Here is a 21531-nt window from a genome sequence, read left to right on the forward strand (position 1 = left end):
ACAGCTCTGCCCTGCTCTATGTGGAAGGGGGTAGTTGGAGTCTATCATATATACATTCTCATACCACCCACTCTCACTCCCTTAACACCCTGCAGAACGTTCTCCTGTGGGTTGGGATTTGCAGAGTAGTGGGCATACTTGGTGGAATAATGGACATTGTTCTCCCGCTTGCCTTGTTGAGACTCTTCAGAAAAGAGAATCTGCAGTTACAGAAACCCCACTCTTCCAGTGGGTGGAGGGAAAGGCCTAGGACCTGGCACAGACCCTGTTTGTAATTAGTACTTGTTTCCTACAGAACCGTAGTAGATCTTCTGGGTCTGGGGACAGAAATGTGCTTCTCTTAAGGTTCTCCAGCGTTTTCTTTGTATGTTTTCATTAAATATTGTTGAAACAGAATATTAAGAATGTATTTTACATGTGTATAATGGGGCCTCATGTATTCCAGGATTCAGCAGCGTGGAATTTGCTGTGGAATTCACCCAATTGCCCTGCAGAATTGTGCTCTAGAACCTCTGCTTTCATTTAAAAACAAAAATTAAATTTCTAGCCCTTATGATTTTTTCCATAGATTCCAAAGCCAGAATGGACCACTGTGATCATCTAGTCTGACCTCCTGTATAGTACAGACCATAGAACTTCCCCAAATTAATTCCTAGAGCATATATTTTAGAAAAACATCCAATCTAGATTTTAAAGGTGCCAGTGATGTAGAATCCACCATGACCCTTGGTAAATTGTTCCAGTGGTTACGTTCACTGTTTAAAAATTTACACCTTATTTCCAGTCTGACCGTCTAGCTTCAACTTCCAGGCGAAGATTGCAGAAGATGCATTACACTGAAAATATGAACAAAGTGCAGACCATTTCTTTGAGGTTTGCAGAGAGCCTGAAGCAGCCCTCAGAGATATGACCTGCCCCTTCAGCTTTGTCGGGGCCTCTTGAATTCTGATTCTATAGCTGTGGAATTGGTTATTTTTCCCCAATGGCATGAAATGTTTTAAATTTTGCTGCAGCCAGGTGCTCAACATTTTGTTTCATATACTTGCTCTGCCTGGATCTGACTGCAGCTGTATTTTGCTCTCTAGTTTTTCCCTGTCAGGAGGAGTTAACTGGGTTATAGTGCATGCTTTCTGCTCTTTTGATAATATTAGATAATGGGGTCAGAGACCAGAGCTGGAGTCTAATTTACAGCCTGGATCTTGGGGAACCAAAAGCATAGGCTGGCCAGCTAGGTTGCCTTGAGAACATCATAGGGAGATGAGTTGCTGAAGTTATCTATAAGCTCACCCCTTCCTAGGTAGACATGGGTGGGGAAGGAGGTTCTGTAGCAGGCCAGCTGTACATCATCATGGGATCCAAGGCATGGAGAGTGGAGCCAAGTCACCTGCAGGACATAGTGAAAAATCCATAGTTGAAGATAATCTTTGTTGGAAATAATTTTAGGTCAGTGAGTATGAGCCATCATTGTGTGGTTTTGTTTTGTTTTTTTATATGAGTGAAGGGATCAGAATGAAGGCTATTTAGAACAGATTAACATTGCCATGGAATTTGAAGATGTTTGCTGTAGAATTTGGTCTCATTGTAGCAGAGTCACAGATCCCCATATATCATATGTATTGTATGTTACATATATATATGAGTAGTATACAATACGAAAACAAAAAAGAAAAAACGATTTGACTAAAAAAAAAGCTCAGTACAAATAATAGAAATTTAGGATACTTTTTTGAACATTATACATTAACAATTTTTCATTTTAAATGCAAAATCCATTTATAATTTTGAACAGTGACCATTATGAGTTAAATTGCCTAATTTTGTCATTTTAGGCCCTGACCCTTCATTGACTTCAATGGGGCTTTGCGTGGGCCTAAGGGTCTGCATTATGGCAGATGCTTTTATTAGACTACTTTGGCCATTTCCAAATGCCATCATTGGAGCACTCTTTTACTTTTTTACAATTAGTTATTTTATACATGAAAGAATTAGCTCATTTTTATTATGCCTTCCAGTGCTGAAAAATCACTTATCCTATTAAGTTATGATAGTGGACAATTTGTTCTCCTATAAAGCTATCACACTAAGCACTTACAACCAGAGCCTTACAGTTTTATATGAGACAAATTTGTATGTCAGTCTTCCTTATCTAATACATCTCCAATAGATACTGTCCAGGAAGTCCTGTGTAATACTTTAAATTTCATTAACTTCACTTTTGTCTTCCACTGATGGTCAACAAATCTGTAGTTCAGTCTTGATATTCTTCCTCCAAATGAACAACTGTGGGGACTCAGTTCTGCAGACCCTACTCAAGTGAGATGTGAGTGGGTCTACGTATATGAATAAGGGTCACAGAAATGTGTGCTAAAAATGTGATCTACGTTTTCTTAACTTGGAAGACTGGTTGCAAGTGTCTGTACTAAGCTATCCACTGGATCTCTACTAACTTGCAGAACTGGGGAAATAACAATAAAATTCTTTCTGCTGCACTGCAGTATAATCAGTTGGTCATGGATGTAAAATAAAAAAATATCATTAATTATTACAGCAAAATTCAAGACCTAGTTTGCCTGAAGGAAAAACAGAAACATCGACTTTTGAAAGGTAAATATAAGGAACAGCTGCATCTCTTGAAATTCAAGTACATAAAATAACACATGTGCTGTGTTATTTCTCAGGTAATTGGGAGAAAATATTTTAATTAGTATTTGCATACTGTTAATTTTTTTATGGTAGAAAGTAATTTTTAAATAGCAGATGTTGTGTATTTACTCAACAAGACGTGGAACTTGGGCTGTCGGGCTCCAAAATTTGTGTATTTGTTACAAATTTTAAAGCCTTAATATTTATAAACATACAGTCACATTCAAAAAATAATTCCACCAAAAGACATGTACAAAATACTGAAAAGAAGGATTATTTATTATATTAATGAATCTGAATAGTAAGGGTATTTTCAGGGGAAAAAGTAGAGGGGTAAAATTGGGGAACATGCATTGTAATTAAATAACAAATGTTTTAAAAAACATCAGTATGGCTTCTTAAAAACATATTTTCACACTCGTGAAAAGATACTCTTCAAAATTTGGAGGTTTTTTGTAAAGCAATATATGTGAACTTGTTGGGTAATTAATTGTAACATACAGCAATACACACACATTACTAACTTTAATTCAGACTGGTTACATAAAAATCTGTGAATCAGTAAAACTTGACATGAGTTGTGAAATAATGTATATTTTGATCTGGGCAAAAGGTTGTTGGAAAAGTTCAATTATTTGTACAAAATGTGAATTATTACACCAAAATTATCATCCTGAAGTGGCCTATTGCAGTTATTAATTTACAAAACCATGGTCCTGAAGTAGTCCTTAAAAGTTGTTTGCCACAAATTTCTACCTTAATTATATTATTCTATATTCGTACACATTTGTAGTGTCTTGATTTTTAAAGCCTGTATGTACTGTAAGCTTTAATACAAAAGCCTGACAATTACTTTTCCATACATAAAATGTTCTCCCTTGCTTTTCCCTCCTCTGGTCATACCAAAGACCACTTCTGAAGTATGTCTGATACTCTGAAATTTTACTTTCACTTAAAATGCTTGCTTAATAATGGAAATTGGATGGTTCAGGTTTAGCAATGACTACAAAGCCTCTCCTTTGCTAGATCATTGTTTCAAATCCAGCTCAGAACAGTAATAAATCATTCTAATCTTGATACATTAGACAATTGTGTATCATATTAACTAGCTTCTCCCTGCCTCTCCATCTGTATTTGTTGCAAATTTCTGCTTTGTAATGACACATCTATTCAAGTTTGAAAATAGTTCAGTGGCCTAGAGGAGATGAGTTGGTTGAGTCCGTCTAGTTCCTAGTGCACAGATCTTAACATGATGAAAACCACCACTATGATTATATTTTTTTTAAATATAGAAAACTGGGGCAAAGTACCTCTGGTATCAATCATTTTTTAATCCTCCAAATTTGTTGATCTCTGTTTGATTTAAGCCAAGATATAACATAGCATTGACTAGTTTTGTCTGTTGACAATATCCTCTTGGCAGTTGTCAGGAGTCCATATTGATCCTTTTTAGTTTCATCAGCAGCCTTGATACCATTGCTCAAGTCACCTTGCTCTCTGACTCATCAATGGTCTAGTTTTTTCCCATGTTTCACAATTCAGCAAAAGTTTTAACATGGCTCCATGGTCAGGCTTTTGAGTGAGAACTCAAGCATGACCATAAAACCCATTCCCTTTTTATATCTCTTCTTTCAAACAAGAGGGTTGTTTACCTTTCCTTGGGACAGACTATAGGAATCTTCCCAGAAAATGAAAAATCCCCAAATGTTCAAAATAAAACAAAAAGAGAAGATCAAATGAACTCATAAAAGTTTCAAAAAGCAAGTATATGTAGAGTTGTTTCCCTAGTATCCCCTAGCGAGACTCAAATCCTTAAAATTACAAGAGAGATTTAAAAACAACAACAGCAACGCTTCAAATTTCTAGAGTTCTGTAACTCTGTTTCTCTAAGCTGTTAGTCTTGGCTCTTTAACTTATGTCTTAGGTTAGCCCCTGATTTTGGATTCCTCTTACTGTCAAAACTGGCTACTTTAGGGCCACATGTCAACTTGCTCATTACCATAGTGCGTTCTTGGTATTCTCATCTGGACACGAAGGGTTATGCAAGCATACAACTCCAGGAAGTGAATACTTGTTTTCATTGTATGGTAGCCAGCTGGCTAACTGTATTTACTCAAAACCTTCCTTCTCTCTGGAAGATTGCAGTTTTTCCTCTTTTTTCCCCTCACATCGACAGTTAGCTGTTTCTTTACATGCACATTTGTCAAAATAGTTAGCTTACAGGATATTTCATTCCTTGAAGTATCAGACAGAAGGCTATTCTTTTTCAGCCACAGCCTTACTAACAAAATGACAATTTTTCATATTTATTTCTCAATACCAAATAGTATTTTTGACTCAATGTCTTAATTTGTCACAAACCACTAGGTTTTGTTGACACATCTGCAGTCCTTGGTCAAGGTAGATGGTATTGCTTTAGAGACATTGTATGTCTTTTTATCTGAGGGGGTCACCATTTGTTTTGGGTAACTAAATGCCTTTGCTGCAAGAGGTCTTTTTGAGTGAATTTGCAAAATTATTGTTAATCTTACACCCTTCAGTTCAACATGTATAAATAAACTAGTAGTAGGATATATAAATTTGTCAGTGTGCTGATGACACACAGTTTTATCCATTTCTTCATCAGTATCAAATGATGCATAGGCTGCTTCCAGTGCCTGGCCAAAATTGAGCTTGGATGAAAACAAATGCATAGGGGTTCAGTCTGGAAAAGGTGGAGAATTTGATGCTTGAGGGATATGTGAGATTTTGAGAGCTTGGAGTGATTGGTCTTGCCCATTTTATTGAGGGTATATTCACATTTTAAGAGGTTCTCACTTTGGACCTGTTCTTATACTCCTGCGTGCTCTTGGAATCCCAGGTGGATCAGTATGGAGTATCTTTTTTCGTCACTTTGTAGCTACAGCTGGTCCAGAATGAGGGTGCTAGCTTGTTAGGCAGTATTAACTATAGCAAATATATTACACCATTTCTCCAGGAACTGTCATAGGCATTAACTTCAATCTGTAAACCTGTACATGACTTAAGTCTTGATTATCTGAGAGACAATCTTTCTTTTCTTGTTCCAGCAGCGTGGTCAAGGTCAACTGGAGCAATCATGCTAAAAAACCCTAGATTTTAAGCATCAAGACACAGAAGATATGATATTCTGAATGTAGAGTCCTTAACTCTGGAACATGTTGCATCCACTAGCTCATGCAAACCTCTTTTCTCAAATCTTTCCTGGAAGAGTTGGGATAGGGTAGGAATTTATTTGTTCTTCTTCGAGTACTTGCTCATATCCATTCCATTAGGTGTGTGCGCGCCGCGTGCACGATCGTCGGAAGATTTTCTACCCTAGCAACACCGGCGGGTCGGCTGTGGAGCCCCCTAGAGTGGCGCCTTCATGGCGCTGAATATATACCCCAGCCGACCCGGCGCCCCCTCAGTTCCTTCTTACCGCCCCTGACGGTCGTTGGAACTGTGGAGCGCGGCATAGCTGTCCTCCACTCTCCCTAGCTTAGTTAGTTATTCGCAGTTGTAGTTATAGTTATAGTTCTAGTGTTTGTAGTTAAATAGTTAAATAGTTTTAAAGTTGTTCTAGTTGTTATAGTAGTCCAGGGGACTAAGGGGGTCGTCTCCCCCTTTCTCCCCCGGCCGCGGGCCCGGGCTCATGCCCAAAGCTCCCGGCTTCAAGCAGTGCGCCTCCTGCGCTAAGCCTATGCCCACGAGCGACCCGCACGACTCCTGTCTGAAGTGCCTGGGAGAGTCCCACCAAACAGATAAGTGCAAGATCTGTAAGGCCTTCAGACCAAGGACCAAGAAAGAGCGGGACTTTCGGCTCCGGCAACTCCTGATGGAGGCGGCACTTAGTCCGGACACTCCCTCTACGAGCCAAGCCCCGGCACCTAGCGCCTCGGTGCGCAGTGCCCCAGCAGCACCGGCAATGCCGACCGCGCGAGTGGTGTCGGACAAGCCTCCCCGGCACCGGACCTCGTCGGCACCGCAGCAAGTACCTCGACGCCGGTCATTATCCCCATAAGACGGGGGCCTCCGTGCCGAAGACGCCGGCTCCCCCAGTGCCGGGGGTAGAGCCGAGTCCGCCGGTGTAGCACCGGAAACAGGTGCCTCCAGCACTGTCGACTCCGGCACCGAGGCCGTTGAGTCCGGTGCAGATAGCGTCTCCACCGAGACCGGCGGTAATACAACTCCCGTCGACTCCGGAGACCTTCGTGGCGGCGAGAGACTTGATAGCTCTCACAGAGCCGGCACCGCCTCAACCACTGGCACCGACGGCACCGTTGACTCGCCCGGTCCAGTCAAGGGGGAAACCTGCCTTGATGCGCCCTCCATCGCAAGGGCTGGAACCTCGGCACCGGTCCAGGTCCCGAAGCAGGTCCCCACGCCGCTCGCAGTCCCGGCACCGACTATCACCTCGGCACCGGTCGTACTCACGGCCAAGATCTTCGTCGCGGCACCGTTCTACGTCTCGGCACCGCTATGATCGTCGGCACCGATCAACGTCGAGACGTAGTTCTCGGCACCGCTACGGTCGACGCTCGACGTCGAGAGGCCGCTCCCGGCACCGGGTATACTCCAGGTCCTCGTCGAGGTCCAGATCCGGCTCCCGGCACCGACGAGGTCATCGGCACCGATCGCGGTCTCGGCACCGTTCGCCGGCACCGCGCAGAGATAGATCATCTCCGGACCGGCACCGTGCGGCACCGCAGCCCACGGGAATCGTTTCGTCTCTCTCGGCACCGCCATGGCCATCAAGATCGGTGTCTCGCTCCTCGGAAGACCTGTCGAGATCGGCATACCCCCCTCAAGGGCAAGCCGAGGAACGGAACTTGGGCCATTGGCAGGAGATGGCAGAGGACCACTCTCATGGCCCATCTCACTGGTCGTTTTGGACCCCGTGGGCGTACCACCAGGAGCAAGGGGCTCCAATACCCTCGACCTCTCGCTCGGGTCACTCAGTTAGAAGGGCCCCGGAGTCCACCATCTCTCGGCCTCCGCCAGGGGGCATGGAGGCTTCCGTGTCCACGCCACCCGACACCATAGATCCAAGTACAGGTGATGCTCCGGCCCAGGAGCAGGGGGATCAGGACCCTCCCTTGGATCCCGTACCACCGGAGGCATCTTCCTCTTCCTCTCCGGATGAGGCAGTGGCGGGCACATCATGTACAGGTCCCCCTCCGATAGATCTTCGGGCTCACCAGGATCTCCTGCGTAGGATGGCCCGTAATATGGACCTGCAGGCGGAGGAGATAGTGGAAGTGCAGGACCCTATCGTGAACATCCTCGGAGCGGATGCCCCATCGAGGGTGGCGTTACCCCTGATCCGCACGATACAGACCAATGCAGATACGATATGGCAAACTCCTGCCTCTATCCCACCCACAGCGAGAGGGGTGGAAAGGAAATACTTTGTCCCGTCTAAGGACTACGGGTACTTGTATACCCACCCCCAACCGTGTTCACTGGTGGTGGCATCAGTGAACGCAAGAGAGCGCCACGGTCAGCAGGCTGCAGCGCCTAAATCAAAGGAGGCTAAGCGACTCGATTTGTTTGGCCGTAAAGTTTACTCAGCCGGAGGGCTGCAACTTAGAGTGGCGAACCAACAGGCGCTACTGAGCCGCTACAATTTTAACTCCTGGAACTCTATGGGGAAGTTTAAGGAGTTGATTCCCCAAGAGTCCAGGGAGGAGTTTGGAGCCATGGTAGAGGAGGGTAAGAAGGTGGCTCGGACCTCCTTGCAGGCCTCCTTGGACATAGCGGACTCGGCTGCGAGGACCCTGGCTTCGGGTATCGCTATGCGGAGGACCTCTTGGCTTCAGGTTTCGGGTTTGCCTCCGGAGCTGCAGCAAACCCTACAGGATCTGCCCTTTGAGGGACATGGATTGTTCTCGGACAAGACGGACTCTCGCCTACAGAGCCTCAAGGACTCGAGAACAATCATGCGCTCCCTGGGGATGCATGTTGCGGGACCTCAGCGCAGGCCATTTAGGCCGCAACCTCAGTGCTTCTACCCCCCCCCGCCGCCTCGTCAGAGACAGGACTCGGCCCGGAGGCGAGGGCGAGGTGGTAGAAGAAGGTGGACCGGCCCTCAACCCGGCCAGAACCAGGGGCCACCTAGACCACCTTCAGGCCCCAGACAGAACTTTTGAAGGTGCGGTCGAGGACGGCGCCCCAGTCATCCCCCAGGATCCAGCCCCCTCCTTCCGGGATCGTCTCTCCCACTTCCACCGTGCTTGGTCCCTTATAACTTCGGACCGTTGGGTCCTCCGCACGGTGGAGAGGGGATACGCTATCCAGTTTTCTTCTATCCCCCCCTCCCACCCCCCTTCCCCGTCCCTCTTCAGGGACCCTTCTCACGAGCAACTTCTTATACAGGAGGTTTCTACGCTCCTAGCCTTGGGGGCCATAGAGGAGGTTCCGATAGAGTTAAGGGGCAGGGGATTTTATTCCCGTTACTTCCTGATCCCCAAGTCCAAAGGAGGTCTGCGGCCCATCTTGGACTTGCGCGGACTCAACAAATTCGTAGTAAAGTTGAAGTTCCGCATGGTCTCTTTGGGGGCCATTATCCCTTCCCTCGATCCTGGAGACTGGTTCGCCGCCCTCGACATGAAAGACGCATACTTTCACATCACAATTTACCCACCTCACAGACGCTTCCTGCGATTCGTGGTAAACACGGTGCACTACCAATTTGCAGTCCTTCCCTTCGGCCTATCCTCGGCCCCAAGAGTGTTCACGAAATGTATGGCTGTCGTGGCAGCGTACCTTCGTCGACAAGGGATACAGGTGTTCCCGTACCTAGACGACTGGCTGGTACGCGGTCGCACCAAGGAGCAAGTTCAAGCTCACGTCCACATAATAGTGCACACATTCAACGAGTTGGGCATCCTACTCAACAAGGACAAATCCACTCTAGAACCTACCCAGAGAATAGAATTCATCGGCGCAGTTCTAGACTCCAGACGTGCACAAGCCATCCTGCCAGACAACCGCTTTGGCACCATCAAGAACCTCATTCAAGGGCTCAAGGCCTTCCCAACTACCACGGTGAGGTCGTGCCTCACCCTGCTGGGTCACATGGCTTCCTGCACGTACGTAACCAGGCATGCCAGACTTCGGCTTCGCCCACTTCAAACCTGGGTGTCATCAATATACCGTCCACATCGGGACAACCTGAACATGGTGGTCACGGTCCCGAACTCGGTCCTGACCTCCCTCACCTGGTGGCTAGATCACAATGTGGTCTGCGAGGGGATGCCTTTTCACACCCCACAACCCTCTCTGCACCTGGTCACAGACGCTTCATCTCTGGGTTGGGGCGCCCATCTCAACGAACACCATACCCAGGGCCTGTGGACTGCACCCCAGTTAGCCCTGCACATCAATGTTCGGGAACTGATGGCGGTGCGCCTGGCGTGCCAGGCATTTCTCAATCTCCTACGTGGCCGTTGTGTGTTAGTTCTCATCGACAACACCACGGCCATGTTTTACATCAACAGGCAAGGAGGAGCACGTTCGTCAATTCTATGCCAAGAGGCCATTCGCCTGTGGGACTTCTGCATCGCCCACTCAATCCATCTCACGGCATCGTTCCTCCCTGGAGTCCAGAACACTCTAGCGGACTGACTCAGCAGGTCCTTCCAGACGCACGAGTGGTCTATCCGTCCGGACATCATACATTCCATCTTCCAGAAGTGGGGGTTTCCCCAGATAGACCTGTTTGCATCTCGAGACAACAGGAAGTGCCACGTGTTCTGCTCCCTACAAGGTCGAGCTCCGGGCTCCCTCTCGGATGCGTTTCTCCTTCCCTGGAAAGACCACCTGTTTTATGCCTTCCCTCCGTTTCCTCTGGTCCACAAGGTACTGCTCAAATTGCGCAGAGACCAGGCACAGGTAATTCTGATCGCTCCAGCGTGGCCGAGACAACATTGGTACACCACACTGTTGGAGCTCTCGGTTCAGACACCGATCCCGCTTCCATTATGTCCGGATCTCATCTCTCAGGACCACGGCCGGCTGCGTCACCCCGACCTGCAATCACTCCATCTCACGGCGTGGCTGCTCCATGGTTCACCCAGGCAGAGCAGCAATGCTCGCACTCTGTCCGACAGATTCTGCTGAGCAGTAGGAAACCCTCAACACGCACCACGTACCTGGCCAAGTGGAAGCGGTTCTCCTGTTGGTGCGAACAACGAGCCACGTCCCCGTTGCAGGCACCCATTCCTCTCATTTTGGAATATCTCCTCTCCCTAAAACAGCAAGGGTTGGCGATATCTTCAATTAGAGTTCACCTGGCCGCTATATCGGCCTTTCACCCAGGGGAACTCGCGTCCTCGGTATTCTCTAACCCGATGGTCGTTAGATTCCTCAAGGGCTTAGACCGGATGTACCCACAACAACGTCAGCCCGTCCCGACGTGGGACCTCAACCTGGTTCTCTCCAAGCTCACAGGTCCTCCATTCGAGCCACTGGCCACCTGTTCACTTCTGTACCTATCCTGGAAGACGGCCTTCCTCGTAGCCATCACCTCAGCAAGGCGCGTTTCTGAACTCAGAGCGCTTACCTCTGAGCCCCCTTACACAGTTTTTCATAAGGATAAAGTGCAGCTTCGTCCACATCCTGCCTTTCTCCCTAAGGTGGTTTCTCCTTTTCATATCAACCAGGATATATTTCTCCCGGTCTTTCATCCTAAACCACATGCCACTCGCCAGGATCAACGTTTGCATTCCCTGGACGTACGCAGGGCCCTGGCCTTCTATATTGACCGCACAAAGCACTTTAGAAAGACGACGCAACTCTTCGTTGCAGTGGCCGACCGAATGAAAGGCTCACCGGTCTCCTCACAACGCCTATCCTCCTGGATTACGTCTTGCATCCGGACTTGCTATGACCTGGCAGGTGTCTCAGCACCGCACCTCACCGCTCACTCCACAAGGGCCCAAGCTTCCTCGACTGCTTTCCTGGCACATGTTCCGATCCAGGACATTTGTAGAGCGGCGGTTTGGTCATCAGTCCACACATTTACAGCTCACTATGCACTAGTGCAGCAGTCCAGAGACGATGCTGCTTTCGGATCAGCGGTTTTGCACACAGCAATGTCTCACTCCGACCCCACCACCTAAGTTGGGCTTGGGAGTCACCTAATGGAATGGATATGAGCAAGCACTCGAAGAAGAAAAGACGGTTACTCACCGTTGTAACTGTTGTTCTTCGAGATGTGTTGCTCATATCCATTCCAAACCCGCCCCCCGTCCCCACTGTCGGAGTAGCCGGCAAGAAGGAACTGAGGGGGCGCCGGGTTGGCTGGGGTATATATTCAGCGCCATGAAGGCGCCACTCTAGGGGGCTCCACAGCCGACCCGCCGGTGTTGCTAGGGTAGAAAATCTTCCGACAATCGTGCACGCGGCGCGCACACACCTAATGGAATGGATATGAGCAACACATCTCGAAGAACAACAGTTACAACGGTGAGTAACCGTCTTTTTGGGAGAAGGTCCTGTCCTTGAAGGTTCTTAAACAATAAGCAAAAATTGTATGTTACATTTTTTATGTAGAGGTTTAGACTTGTTACGGTGCATTTTATAAAAATGAAATATAAATTTTACCTTTGTTGGCAATCTCAGTGGAGGAAGGGTTTTAATGGGCGGCTTCTGAATGAATCCCTCCAGAGTATGAGTAAAACACATTGGTGTGGCAGTGTTGGGGTGCTTACATTACAACTGGCTCTGCTGTTTCTAGTGTCTGGATAAATATTATTGGTTGCTGAATTCTTATCAGTTTTATATCCTGCACAAGAAAGTTCACTTTGCTTTTGTTTTTTTAATAAATATTCCTGGTGTAGCTTCTTAAGTGAAAGTAAAACTTGAAAGCAGAGCAACTTCTCAATTTTGTAATAAGTAATATCTGGGCTAGAATAATACTGCAGCTTTTAATCAGAATCCCCTCCTCACCCACCATCCCCCCCAAAATCCCTCTTATTCTCCCTCACACATCTCTTGGCTGTATATATCAGAGTTCAGGGATTGTTTTCAATTTAAGTTTTAGATTTGAGGGTTTTGTATATACATGTTGAGTTCTAAGTATTGTGACAAAGTTCCTCCTCTATCTTGGTGGGTCCTGCGCTTATTGGCGGATTTTCTTGCCTCAGAGATTCACCATGTGGGTTGGGGAACAGCCCAGAGACCTGATTAGCCTGCCTTAATTGATTCTAGCAGCTTCTTCTTAATTGGCTCCAGGTGTCCTAATTAGCCTGCCTGCCTTAACTGGTTCTAGCAGGTTCCTGATTACTGCAGTGCAGCCCCTGCTCTGGTCACTTAGGGAACAGAAAACTACTCATCCAGTGACCAGTATATTTGCCCTCTACCAGACTCCTGTACCCCACTGGTCTGGGTCTGTCACAGTATGTAATTCAGTTTTTATTTGGGGAATATTGATTTCCCTGGCTATTTTAGAGCAGTGCATCTGAATTTTTTTAAAAGCTACAGTAATACAAGGTGCAGCCAATATCAACTTTGTATATAAACCTTATCTATGTTATGGCTTGGATTTTATTATGGAGTCATAGAGTTTTAAGGGCAGAAGGGACTACTAGGTCATCTGTTCTGTCCTCCTGTATACTACAGGCCACCAACACCACCTACCACTCGCACATTAAACCTAACAATGGAAATGAGCCCAAACTAAATTAGACCCATAAGAGACTAAAATATTATGCGCCTGAGGCTGAGAATAGGGGTGACCAAGGTGCACCAATGGTTGAGGCCCCTGCAATGGCAGGGAAATGATTAAATGAGATAAACCCTGATAATCCTGGCAAGTTACCCACACTCTCACTCTGCAGAGGCAGGTGAAAAAAATCCAAGATCATTGCTGATCTGACTTGGGCAGGAAATTCCATCCCAACCCTGTGTATGGTGATCAGTTAGACTCTGAGAACGTGAGCAAGAATCAGCTATCCAAGCACCAGACAAAGATAATGCTTGGTGCCACCTTAAAGCCCAGGCCCACCTCACCCAGTGTTCTATTTCCAATGGCAGCCATTCCTTATGATTCAGAGGAAGGAGATAGGAAAAAAAAACGACCTCCCAGAATACTTTGAGAGGGAATACCTTCATGACCCCTGCTGGTGGCTGGCTGAAACATGAAGCATGAATTTTTAGGAACATAACAAGTAAACCAGAAGTGAACCCTGCAACAGTTGAGCCTGGGTCCCCCCGCCTTTCCCCATCACAAGCAACCCTATTACACAATAGCACTCATAAATTTGTCCAGTTCTCTTAAAACTAATTAAGTTGCTTGCCCCCACTTTCCTATTGGAGGCTGTTCCAGAACATCTGATGGTTAGAAACCATCTTCTAATTTCCACCCTGAATTAGTTTGTGACCAGTTTATATCCATTTGTTCTTGTTCCAATATTGTCCCTTTAGCATAAATAGCTAAACAGACTTTTATGGAAAGGTTTTCCTTGACTTGACTTAGATAATTCAGTACCTTTCTTTTAATTTAAAATACAGTTTTACTGTGAAAAGTGATATAAAACATGCCACCTTTTCTGCTCAGTAGGTCTGCTCCTTGTGTGAATTCAGATTCAAAGCAGCTCACTTTAATGACAAAAACAAGTTTTTATTGCTTTGTATTCCTATTAACACCGCAGAGCCAATCAGACTAAGATGGAGTGAACTGGATTCTATTTCTTTTGCATCATCTACAGAATTATTTACTAAATTCCAATCAGTTATACCTGCATCAGTCCAGTTTAGATAATGTGATGATAGGTGTCACTGAGAGTATAATTTGAAAAACCATTGTGTTGCACAGGTATAGCTAAGGGCCTAATTTGGCCTGAAAGATCTTTATTACTGGCAATGATTTGAAGGAAGGAAAGAACTCAGCTGTTAGATGCAAGGCTGAGTTTGCAAGGCTAGCAGTTGTGGGGGCACTTTCTACTTGATATGAAGGTCAGTAAGAGATGACAAGTATGGAACTCTACGGTGACATTTTTAGTCACTTTGCAGAGTAGACCCATATGTTAAAACATTTGTTATGATGGCTGAGAAATAAGTGGATATTTTTTTCCCAGCAGACAAGCAAATAACTCTTCAGAGGAAACAAAAAAAGAATGCAATGGAAATCCAACTAACAATGGCTCGTCAGTTGAAAAGAGTGAAGAAAGTACATCGTCAAATATGGAAAATGACTCCAATCTAGTACTCCAGGACAACTATTCAAGAAACTCGTCATGTGAGACAACAGTATGTTGTGTTTCAGATAATAATGATCAAGTCATAGAGGAGAAACAAAAAAAACATATTTGTAATGAAACTGAATTGAAAATTTGCCAAAGTTCCGAGAATGCTATCTTGAATGACCAGACTAAAGAAGGTAGCTTGGATGAAACTAGGCTTGCAGCTTTGAACACAAAGGACTTAAAACTGACATTGGGTGAAGATGTTAGTTTTGAGCAGTTTTTGAGAAAAAGAGATGAACCTGAATCTGTTAGTTCTGACATTAGCGAGCAAGGCAGTATTCATTTGGAGCCTTTGACTCCATCAGAGGTACTTGAGCATGAAGCTACTGAGATCCTTCAAAAAGGTAATGTTGCACCTTCATCAAAGAAAGCTGAACTAGTTTCTGAACAAACAGATGACATTCCTAAAGGAAGCAGTCCTAGCAGAATGGAGACAACTGTAAACCAGACAGATGAGAATGAAGCAAGCTGAAATTAAACTAACTTCATTCAGTATAAAGTAGTATGCTGTATAAATTATGGTAAGAACACCATGGACCATTCCTGATGGGTATGCTTATTGATGCCGATTCAGAGTATTAAGATAGAAAAATAAAAGGGTAGATGTTGTATATGAAGAAAGCAGTTTAGTAACAAAATATTACAAAGAATAGCACATTGGCATATATCTCCAAGAGATAGGAAGAGGATATGTTTTACTAGTCTGGCACTTGAAAATGGAAAAAAAAATCATTTTCACAATGGTGTTGCCTACAATAAAGTGGTTTGTTACCCAAGAGCAAAAGATTGAGATTATTGTTGTGTGTGAAGATAGTCTCCATGTGGAAATCTTAGAATCACAAGGATTAAGTAAACTGACTGCTGAAATAGAGCATGCTCACAACAATGGTGCATTCGCCTATTGACAGTTTGGATAAATAGAAACCTACTTTGGATTTGATGTCACATTCCTGTCTGTCAAAGCATGTAAACAGAACTAAATGAATCTATGCACCTCTGTACAGGTGTAATCTTGCCAGGTTGTAAGCTTACCTTAAACTTTCAGTGAAAGTGGAAATTACAATATAAATACATATATGTGAGATTTCTCAGTGTGCAAGCTGTGCAGATTTACCTGACGTACTAGTTGTATCAAGTAGGGCAATACTGCTCAAAGTACTGTAGCTGTTAGGCCATTACAGTTATTTTAATGATTTTTTATTAGTGATAGACCCATATGAATGGTCTTCAAGTGAAACCAAAGTACGGTTTAATGCAGAAACTGTTTTAAAAAAATGAACTGGAAACAGACAGGCATGTATTCTGCCATTTTGCAGCTGCTGCTTGCTAACTGTTACAAAAAAGACTCAAGGGCATATAAAGCAGAGATGTATAATTTGATTTCAGGACTTTTTGTAGTCTAACTTATATACAAGAAGATGGCTGCTGAAATGATTTTGGGGTGGTTTTTTTGTTTTTTGTTTTTGTTTTTTTTTTGCTATGTAGTTAGCAGCTAGGTATAGGAATGCATAATATGATTAACAGTAGCTTGCTTTGAAATATTAACAAAACTTCATTAAAATGCTCCATTTGAATCCTTTACAATGTGCATTTGACTCTTTCAGTTTTGTTTTTAATGAATGTTAAATGTTTTGAATAGCTATTAAAACACTGCTGTAAATATTACTTTTTTGAGTAAATATTTGCAACAATATTTGTCTTCGTGAATAATTTTAGTTTTCAGGTAATTAATTTGTTTGTAAATAGTCTTTCAGTTTCTTTAAACATTTAGTTGCAGGTTCCAAAAGCTATCGTCTATTCTTGTTTGATTTCATCTTAAAATTAGTGAGTTGAGAAATATTTTAAGTGTTTTGAAATTTAATGAGCAAGTGCCTATACCTACACATTATTCCCGTTTCAATATATTGGAACAGGATATGCTGCTACTTTGAAGTTTGAGGAGGAACTCTGCTGGGCCAACAGTACCCAAACTGGTTCCTGTGAGGAAATTTCATTGCCTCACAATGTAGCATTAGCCAGGACTAGCAAAGGTTTAAATAAGTAAATTGATTTAGCAGCCTGGGCCTTGTTAATCTCTCAGTTAGGCCTGGTCTACACTGGGGACAGTGGGGGGGGAGATCGACCTAAGATACGCAACTTCAGCTATGAGAATAGCATAGCTAAAGTCGATGTATCTTAAGTCGACTTACCTCGCGTCCTCACAGCGTGGGGTTGACGGCAGAGCGATCGGGGATTGATTTATTGCGTCTACACTAGACGCGATAAATCGATCCCCAATAGATAGATTGGCGGGTAGTGTAGATGTACCCTTAGAAACAGTAGTCTTGCTGTGATTGAGAAAGCTCAAGACCAGCCAGCTCACAAGTAAGGATGCTATCTTAGATTATCGAGTTCTCTTGGTGCTATTAAATATAAACAGTATTTCCAATCTCCAGCATTCCAAAATTGTGCACCAGACTCCAAAAAACATGAGCCTTAATCATGATTTTGAAAAATAATAAATGTTGGATTCTTTTTGCTTGCCTTCCTGGTCTTGAGTGTTTGGGATCTACATTTTCAAGTTTTTTTCCTCAACCATAAGTAGTGGAAACGTTGTTTTTAATGGAAGCTGAGATCCTCACTTAATTGGATGATTCCAATATCTGGGGCTTCAAGAAAAACACCAGATATTACAAGACTTGTGTTAAGGGAGTATTTCTTCACACTACGCACAGTCAAACTGTGGAATTCTTTCCCAGAGGATGTTATGAAGGCCAAGACTATAACGGGGTTCAAAAAAGAACTAGATAAATGCATGGAGGATAGGTCCATCAATGGCTATTAGCCAGGATGGTCAGGGATGGTGTCCCTAACCTTTGTTTGCCAGAAGCTCGGAATGGGCTACAGGGGATGGATCACTTGATGATTACCTGTTCTGTTCATTCCCTCTGGGGCATCTGGAATTGGCTACTCTGAGAAGACAGGATACTGGGCTAGCTGGACCTTTGGTCTGACCCATTATGGCCGTTCTTATGTTCGTATGATAAAGTTTGTGAGAGTTTGGCAATTCTGTGTATATATATTAATAATAAAATATCTGGGAAAGGCAATTCTCTACACTGTGGACTTGTTATATCTTGTTATAACTGCTGCTGTTAAAGACTGTGAAGAAACAGTGGACCTGTGCAAAACAGACCCATGGTGAGTGGTTGGTGGTGATGGTAACTTTTCCACTAACAGCCTAAAATAAACAGAGCATCCCAAAAAAGGGGCAGTGGGGAAGTCAATCAACCAAAAGGCTTACTATGTTTGTTACTGAAGGGGAGCCTGAGCTTATTCACAGTATAGAAAACCATGAGCAGACAATCCAAACAGATAATTTAATAGTTTTTCTTTTTTTTTTTTGTCTGCTTCATGCAAATGGTATGACTTTAACTTGAAACCCTGATAGACATGGCTGTTGGAAAAGTTTATTAAGTTGGTATGTTGTGATACCACTATCTTTAATTAGCTAGCTATCATGCTTGTTTTTGATTATTGTATTTACTTAAGATAAATTTGTCTACAAAAGTTTGATTTAAATTATAGGAATTCGGAAAAATAAATGACTGACGTCCAGAAGCCGCCTTGTATGAGAAGAGAAAACAAAATTGTCATATTGAAAAGACCTGAGTTATTTGGAGAAAATATATATGTACTCAAAGATATTAACATGAAAATATTGTATATATGGCTTACACAGTATTTCCATCCTTGTGGAGAATCCATTTGTGTACAGAAGGTAATACTCATCTAAGGAAAAACAAATATTTAACATTGGAACAGTAACCAAGAGGGGTGGGAGGGATGAGAGAGAAATTTGCATGTCCTTGCAAAACAATCAAAGCACTTTTTGTCAATGGGCAACTGAGAGATACCCTGAGAGCTTCTTGTGAAAGGCAAGTACTGTCCTATAGTACTTCTATCAGGAGAAAAGGGTGACATAGAGTTCAACTTTCTCCAATAGTAGTAGCATGTGTTGGCTTTTCAATAACTTAAAAATACTGACTTGGGGAGATGAAATTCCATAATGTATTTGGGATTTTTCTGTAGGGCAGTTAATTTGTTATATGACTAAGGGCACTTCAAAAAATGGAAAAATGCAATATTTGATTGATGCTTTTTTCTTAGGAAGAAAAATTTAAACTTTACTTTGCTAAATTTATAAAAATCAAAGTTTATAAAAATCAAGTTGTCATAAATAGTTTTCTTCAAGTGACGGTCCCTATGTGTATTCCACACATGGATATGCATGCGCACCTTCTTACTGCCACGTGGCCTGAGTCAGAATCATATTCTCCTCTACTCTGTAGAGTTTGTAAGTAAAAAGATTTGTAAGTAGTAGGGCTGTCAAACTATTTAAAAAATGAATCGTTATTTAAAAAATGAATCACAATTAATTACACCTTTAAACAATAATAGAATACCATTTATTTAAATATTTTGGATGTTTTCTACATTTTCAAATATATTGATTTCAGTTACAACACAGAATATAAAGTGTACAGTGCTCACTTTATATTTATTTTTGATTACAAGTATTTATACTGTAAAAAACGAAATAAATAGTATTTTTCAGTTCACCTAATACAAATACTGTAATGCAATCTCTTTATCATGAAAGTTGAACTTATAAATGTAGAATTATGTACAAAAAATAACTGCATTCAAAAATAAAACAATGTAAAACTTTAGAGCCTACAAGTGCATTCAATCCTATTTCTTGTTCAGCCAATCGCTCTGACAAACAAGTTTGTTTACATTTGCAAGAGATAATGCTGCTTGCTTCTTGTTCGCATGGCACTATTGCAGCCAGTGTCGCAAGATATTTACATGCCAGATGCGCTAAAGATTCATATGTTCCTTCATGCTTCAGCCACCATTCCAGAGGACATGTGTCCATGCTGATGACAGGTTCTGCTCAATAACAATCCAAAGCAGTGCAGACCGACGCATGTTCATTTTCATTATCTGAGTCAGATGCCACCAGCAGAAGTTTGATTTTCTCTTTTGGTGGTTCAGATTCTGTAGTTTCTACATCAGAGTGTTCCTCTTTTAAGACTTCTGAAAGCATGCCCCACATCTCATCCCTCTCAGATTTTGGAAGACACTTCAGATTCTTAAACCTTGGATTGAGTGCTGTAGCTATCTTTAGAAATCTCACATTGGTACTTTCTTTGCATTTTGTCAAATCTGCATCGACAGTGTTCTTAAAAGGAAAAACAGGTGCTGAGTCATCATCCGAGACTACTATAACATGAAATATATGGCAGAAAGCCGGTAAAACAGAGCCAGAGACGTACAATTCTCCCACAAAGAGTTCAATCACAAATTTAATTTAATGCATTTTTTTAATGAGCATCATCAGAATGGAAGCATGTCCTCTGGAATGGTGGCTGAAGCATGAAGGGACATACGAATGTTTAGCGTATCTGGCACGTAAATACCTTGCAATGCCGGCTACAAAAGTCCCATGCGAATGCCTGTTCTCACTTTCTGGTGACATTGTAAATAAGAAGCAGTCAGCAGTATCTCCCATAACTGTGAACAGACTTGTTTGTCTTAGCGATTGGCTGAACAAGAAGTAGGACTGAGTGGACTTATAGGCTCTAAAGTTTTGCATAGTTTGTTTTTGAGTGCAGTTATGTAACCAAAAAAATGCACATTTGTAAGTTGCATTTTCACGATAAAGAGATTGCACTACAGTAGTTGTATGTGGTGAACAGAAAAATACTATTTCTTTTGTTTATAATTTTTACAGTGCAAATATTTCTAATCAAAAATAATATAAAGTGAGCAGTGTATACTTTGTAATTGAAATTAATATATTTGAAAATGTAGAAAAACATCCAAAAATATTTAATAAATTCCAATTGATAGTCTATTGTTTAAACAGTGCAATTAAAACTGCAATTAATTGCAATTAATTTTTTGAGTTAATCGCATGAGTTAACTGCGATTAATCAACAGCCTTTGTACAAACTTTGTAAATAGTTTTATAACTTCGCTTAAGTAGTTTGTAATTAATATAGTTTATAGTTAGCATAGAGTAGTTTTCTCTCCCTGGGCAGGGAAATCCTCCCTGGTTCCAGGACTATGCCCAGAGGTCTGGGATTCAAAGATTATGTCTCCTGCCCTCGCTCTTTCTCCATCAGTGATGAGCATCAGTAGTACCTATGCTGTCTGGGTGAGGTACATATCTCTGCAAATTTGTCGGTCCTTTACACCCAGTATTCGACAGAGAGTTCCTGATAGAGGAGGCCCTGCTAGGACCCGGGACCGGGAAACTCCCCGTACATCGGCCTCAACCGAGCAGCAGTGCCCCTCCAAGCACATGCTTTGAAGTGGAGCCTTTAACTCCAAAGCCCAGGAGTCAAGGGTTCACCATGAGAGTACAGAGCACTCTCATGGATGCAAGGACAGATCCCCTCAGAGGAGTGTCCATAAAAAATGGTTTCCGTCTTTGAGCTGATCTAGGTTGGGTGAGATGTTGCGCATGGAACCTGTGGAATCTGATTTGCCAAGATCCCCAGATTGGAGTTACCCCCTTGTTCATTTAAAAACTGTTCGGCTACACCAGATGAGCTGGGTCCTTCAGGCATATTTGATGGAACTCCGAGAC

The 21531-nt window shown here is 43.2% G+C and overlaps 1 protein-coding gene across 9 annotated transcripts in view; it reads left to right on the top strand.

Moving 5' to 3' along the window:
* ZNF280D (zinc finger protein 280D) overlaps positions 1–16584 on the top strand; it is an 85718-nt gene extending 69134 nt beyond the window's left edge. For 3 of the 9 annotated variants that reach the window (XM_034782813.1, XM_034782816.1, XM_034782815.1), the window contains 2 exons: positions 2549–2604; positions 14724–16584. In XM_034782813.1, the coding sequence (XP_034638704.1) occupies positions 2549–2604; positions 14724–15363 (696 nt within the window). In that variant the 3' untranslated portion in view covers positions 15364–16584. Of the gene's footprint in view, positions 1–445; positions 2679–14723 lie in introns of those variants that run through there. The other 6 variants (XR_004647305.1, XR_004647306.1, XR_004647308.1 and 3 more) reach the window with 6 other exon arrangements.
* The last annotated feature ends 4947 nt before the right edge of the window (positions 16585–21531 follow it).

Source organism: Trachemys scripta, chromosome 10, assembly GCF_013100865.1.
Source record: "Trachemys scripta elegans isolate TJP31775 chromosome 10, CAS_Tse_1.0, whole genome shotgun sequence".
Taxonomy (NCBI): Eukaryota; Metazoa; Chordata; order Testudines; family Emydidae; genus Trachemys; species Trachemys scripta.